The sequence below is a fragment of the Penaeus chinensis genome, chromosome 13, assembly GCF_019202785.1.
Source record: "Penaeus chinensis breed Huanghai No. 1 chromosome 13, ASM1920278v2, whole genome shotgun sequence".
NCBI classification, from domain to species: Eukaryota; Metazoa; Arthropoda; class Malacostraca; order Decapoda; family Penaeidae; genus Penaeus; species Penaeus chinensis.
In genome coordinates this window covers 26,432,438-26,437,437 of record NC_061831.1, presented here as the reverse complement: position 1 = coordinate 26,437,437, position 5,000 = coordinate 26,432,438, and the positions used below count along the sequence as shown (strand labels likewise).

The window sequence follows — 5,000 nt, the reverse complement described above, 5'->3', positions numbered from 1 at the left end:
GTCAAGTATAAAATCACGAAGGGTTATAATATTTCGGGATGCTTTTCATGTTGATATTCTTTATCAGTGCGGCATACCTTGCGTTACCCATGGTTACGTGGCGATGGTGCTAGTGATCCGGCAAAGAATTAACAGAAAAGTCCTTCCATATATCATTTCAAAGCTGACACGGCAATAATCTACACACGTGGTGAAGATAAGATAAAAAAAAAAAAAAAAAGAGTACAGCTTTTTGTGTGAAAATGGTGCTAAGCTAGTTTTTATCAATTAACGGAAAACAATTTATGTTTGAGACTCCCAGTTTCTGGGAATATTTTCAGAGTATAACATACTGCGGACGTATAAATAAAAGACATATTTACTGTAAACACTTCCGCATTGCATCTCGGGTGAGTCGCGTTGCGTCACTCAAGTTCTATTCTGCTTCCCTCGCATTTTTCTTGGCAAAGGACGCGACAGCCTTGAAGGAACGGACGCAAATGTGCCACGATAAGCGCTGGGGAATGTGGTGATGCCGTCCGTGGGAAGGGCGGCGCATCCCGGCGGCTGTAATGGGTCAGGTCGTCATGTCACGTGACCCTATGTGGTAATGGGTCAGCTCGAAAAGGACAGCCAGTCCTTGTTCGGGAGTGTGTCAAGTCGCCGGGTCATGTAACCTCAAGTGCCAGTGTGTCAGGTCGAAAAGGAGCTAGTTCTAGTATGGGAGCTAGTCAGGTCACCGTGTCAGGTGACTCCATTTGACTAGTCCTTGTGTGGGACAGAGTCAGGTCGAACAGGACAGCTAGTATGAGTGAGTCAGGACGCCTTTTCAACTGATCGTCATCTTGGGCTGGCTCAGGTCACCGTCAGAGTCAGGTCATCGAGTCAACTCACTGTATCAGCCAATGGATAAAAAGTCAACTCACCGATCCTAATCGCTGGGTGGCATTTAGTCTGTTGAATGAAATGAGAGGAAGGAGTGGCGAGCATATGCCAAGGGGAGGCTGTCGAAATGAAGGGAGGAGACGAGAGAGATGATGAAAGAACAGGAAATAGTTGAGAGAAGGAAGAGAAAGGTGAAGAGAGAGAGAGGGGGGGGGGAGATGACAGGGAGTCAGAGAAAGAAAGAGAGAGAGATAATAGACAAGGGAGTCAGAGAAAGAAAGAGAGAGAGATAATAGACAATTTTTTTTTTATAATTTTTCAGGGAATAATAACAAAAAAATGACACCAAAATTATATCTACAAAGGAAAGCTGCTATCAGCTTGATTTCTGGTATCTGTGACACTATCAGTCACGCGACACAGTGTTCTGAAGGCAGGATTAACAAATGTTCCTTAAAACTTACCATGCCATAAATATACTTTTTTCTTTTGTCAAAACATTTCGATAACTTTGATAAGCAACAGTGAAACTAGGGTACTGATATACCTTAATAAACAAATATGTCGCCTCCAATGTCTCACAAAAGACAGCTCCTAAAAAAAATATATTCATTACTAACGTGTGCAATGGAGATGATATTAGAAGAAGTTAGTACTTATGGTGTACATGTAGGTTCAGAAAGTCCATAGCATTGCAGAAAAAAAAAAAAAAATAGAAGGATGATGATGAGGATGAGGAGGATGAGATAGAGGATGAGGAGGAAGAGGAGGAGGAGGAGGAGGAGGAGGAGGAGGAGGAGGAGGAGGAGGAGGAGGAGAAGGAGGAGGAGGAGGAGGAGGAGGAGAAATGATAATAATAATAATGATAATAATAATAATAATAATAAGAGGAGGAGGGGATGACGAAGGAGGGGAAAGAGGAGGTGGAGGAGGAGGAAAAAGAAGAAGAAGATGAAGAGGATGAAGAAGAAGAAGAAGAAGAAGAAGAAGAAGAAGAAGAAGAAGAAGAAGAAGAAGAAGAAGAAGAGGAAGAGGAAGAGGAAGAAGAAGAAGAGGAAGAGGAAGAGGAAGAGGAAGAAGAAGAAGAGGAAGAAGAGGAGGAGGAAGAGGAGGAAGGGGAGCAATAGGAGAGGCAGATAAAATGGGAGAATTTGGAGGAGAGTAAGATTGAGGAAAAGGAAAAGAGTAAGAGAAGGAAAATAATTAATTGCATTACGATTCTTCCGCTGCTGCTCCGCGCCGGGACGCAACGCGCTCCCAGTGCAGCGAGAATGCTGATAAATGAATAAAAGAAAAAAACAAAAAGAGGAAAAAATAGAGCAAGAGGGAAACGGATCACTGAACTGACAGAAATAAAGGTTTCAACATTCCAGTTGACCTTCGGCTAAACTGTAGCGCGGAGGCAAAGTGAAACTACAAAAGAGAGAAATTAAAATCGGTTGTCACTATCGTATTTTCTTTTTTTTTTGGCGACTACATAAAATCGTTCACGTATGTATCTAAATATTTCGAGCCTGTTGGAGATAGTGAATTAGCACATTTGAATAAGGAACAGTTCAGCGAAACTAATGGAAATTCAGCTGGCATAATAAATCGAGTCTTCGCTCTTCCTGGAATATACAAGTTTCGTTCACTCTCTGAAACAGCATTTTAGAAACTACAGCATGTATCCACCACAAGGAAAGACGCGAGGATTGTACGTAATGGATACAAAAAATGATATTTATAATGAGAACAATGAGAAGCTTCCGTCAAGGAAAGAAACGATTCCTGTGAAATCCTTCGAGGTCGGGAGCGTTCTGGTAGGTTAAGTCACTCGTTGGCATCGCAACACGGTGAGTCATATCCATTTATGCTCGATATTCGTGAAGGCAATTGTTAAAGCTCATACATAGTACAAGAATAATATACAGAGATCCTGGTAGCTAATGTATAATAAGTCATGCACCAACAGAGCGTAAAAGGAATGAAAACGGAGCGAAACGGTTGGCGACGTGTGGCATGGAGCGAGGCTGGGCGTCGGGCGAGCGTCTGCGCGGAGGTGAGTGCCGTGCTGTGTGTGGGACCGTCGCGCCGAGCTCGTGTTTCTCGCTCCTTTCACACCCTCAACGTCGCTGTCATCTCGCTGTCATGGATCCCGCATTCGAAGGAGCTGGTTCTGAAGAAGGCACGCAGATCTGGAGGATTGAGGTATGTTTCCTAGTCCAAAAATCTCGGTTGGAAGCCACGCCCACTTTTCGGGAAGGCGTCCCCCTCGGCGCCCCCTCCCGCTGCCTCGCCGACTGAGGCGGTCTCCTCTGTGCGAATGAAAACATGTGCGCTGTTATTTTTCGTTTTTGTTGTCGTTGTTGATTCTGTTGTGTATTCTGGTCACTTCAGTTCGTCATTCACTGATTATTTGAGAAGCAAGCTGAACGTGTTGTTAGTTGCGGCAGAAGGGTCGGACATGACCTTGGCCTTAGGTAATGAACGAAGTAATATGGAAAATGTTTTGTTTTCAGTATTATTTAAACAACGCAATGGCTTGTTCTTCGTTTCGTCTGCGAAGCTCTTGTTTCGATAGAGATAGTTATAAAGTTTCAAAATCTTTAGAAATACTTTCGCTATGATACCGGTAGTCGAACTGAGGCGGTGTTACAGAGGTATCATTATCACTATCACTTTCATCGCGTGACAGTTGGGACATTTGTGGTAATCTTGTGTGGATGCTAAATCGATTAACATTTCATGTGCAGGCGCCGTTGGACCTCAGGATATATTGCAGCTCAGCATACTATGTCAGTTTGTGTTAATATAGTTAAGTGACGAACGCCGGGGAACGGGAGGGGGCGGGAGATAGCTGCGCGGAAATCAAACCAATTTCCTTGGCAACTACAGATGGCAACACTGTTTCCCCCCCTTAGCTGTTGCAGTGAAAGATCGTCTATTTTTGTTGTCTTAACCGTAGAGCACACAGTGAATCATTGAATCACCCTTTTTGTGAAGTTTATGTTTTCCTTACTAGTGTCAGAATCATAAGAAATCATATCGAGGTCTGACAGCTTGGCGCAACCAGTTGACAGCCGAGGGAGAAAGACGTTTGGGAGGATAATAACATTGCGGACGCCGGGGTGGTTGTGTGGGGGGTAGGGTAAGGGGGGATCGAGGAAGGGGGCTTGTTACCGGACGTTCTTGTCATGCGGTTCTCATGACTGTGGTGCTGGCTCCACCACCACGCCAGGCCAAGCGTGGCCGTCGGACCGCAAGCACAGGAGAGATTAAGAAAGCTTGGTTTGAAAAGCTTGATTTGATGACCGGCAGCCGCAGCTCCCCCCGACAACAAGACGGCCGTTCAGACACATGCCCTCACAAGCCATCTCCTTTTTTGCCCTTTTTCCCCGGCTGCAGGATCTCTGGGTTCCGCCCGGCCCTTCTTGATGCACGCAGATGGCCATTCTCTCTGTCTCTCTGTCTCTCAGTCTCTCAGTCTCTCAGTCTCTCTGTCTCTCTGTCTCTCTGTCTCTCTGTCTCTCTGTCTCTGTCTCTGTCTGTGTCTGTGTCTGTGTCTCTGTCTCTGTCTCTGTCTCTGTCTCTGTCTCTGTCTCTGTCTCTGTCTCTATCTCTGTCTCTCTCTCTCTCTCTCTCTCTCTCTCTCTCTCTCTCTCTCTCTCCCTCTCCCTCTCCCTCTCCCTCTCCCTCTCCCTCTCCCTCTCCCTATCCTTCTCTCCCTCCCCCACTCCCTCTCCCTCCCCCTCCCCCTTTCTCCCCCACTCCCTCTCCCTCCCCCTCCCCCTTTCTCCCCCACTCCCTCTCCCTCCCCCTCCCCCTTTCTCCCCCTCCCCCTCTCTCCCCCTCCCCCTCTCTCCCCCTCCCACTCCCTCCCCCTCCCTCTCTCTCCCCCTCCCCCTCCCTCTCCCTCTCCCTCTCCCTCTCCCTCTCCTCTCCCTCCCCTCTCCTCCTTTTCCTTTTCCTTCTCCTCCTCTCTCTATCTCCCTCTCTCTCATCTCTCCATCTCCCCCTCTATTCCTCTATCCCTTTCTCGTCTCCTTCTTGTGTGTATGTATGCGTATGTATGCTGGTGTGTGTACATGTATGAAGGAACTTGTTCATGAGACTGAAAGAAAGGAAGGGGACTGACTGACGTCTTGATTGACTGA

The 5,000-nt window shown here is 46.5% G+C and overlaps 1 protein-coding gene across 7 annotated transcripts in view; it reads left to right on the top strand.

Moving 5' to 3' along the window:
• The first annotated feature begins 2,850 nt into the window (after positions 1 to 2,850).
• LOC125031394 (gelsolin, cytoplasmic-like) overlaps positions 2,851 to 5,000 on the top strand; it is a 59,904-nt gene continuing 57,754 nt past the window's right edge. For all 7 annotated transcript variants that reach the window (XM_047622108.1, XM_047622105.1, XM_047622107.1 and 4 more), the window contains exon 1: positions 2,851 to 3,054. In XM_047622108.1, coding sequence (XP_047478064.1) covers positions 2,866 to 3,054 — 189 coding nt within the window. In that variant the 5' untranslated portion in view covers positions 2,851 to 2,865. The remainder of the gene's footprint in view (positions 3,055 to 5,000) is intronic.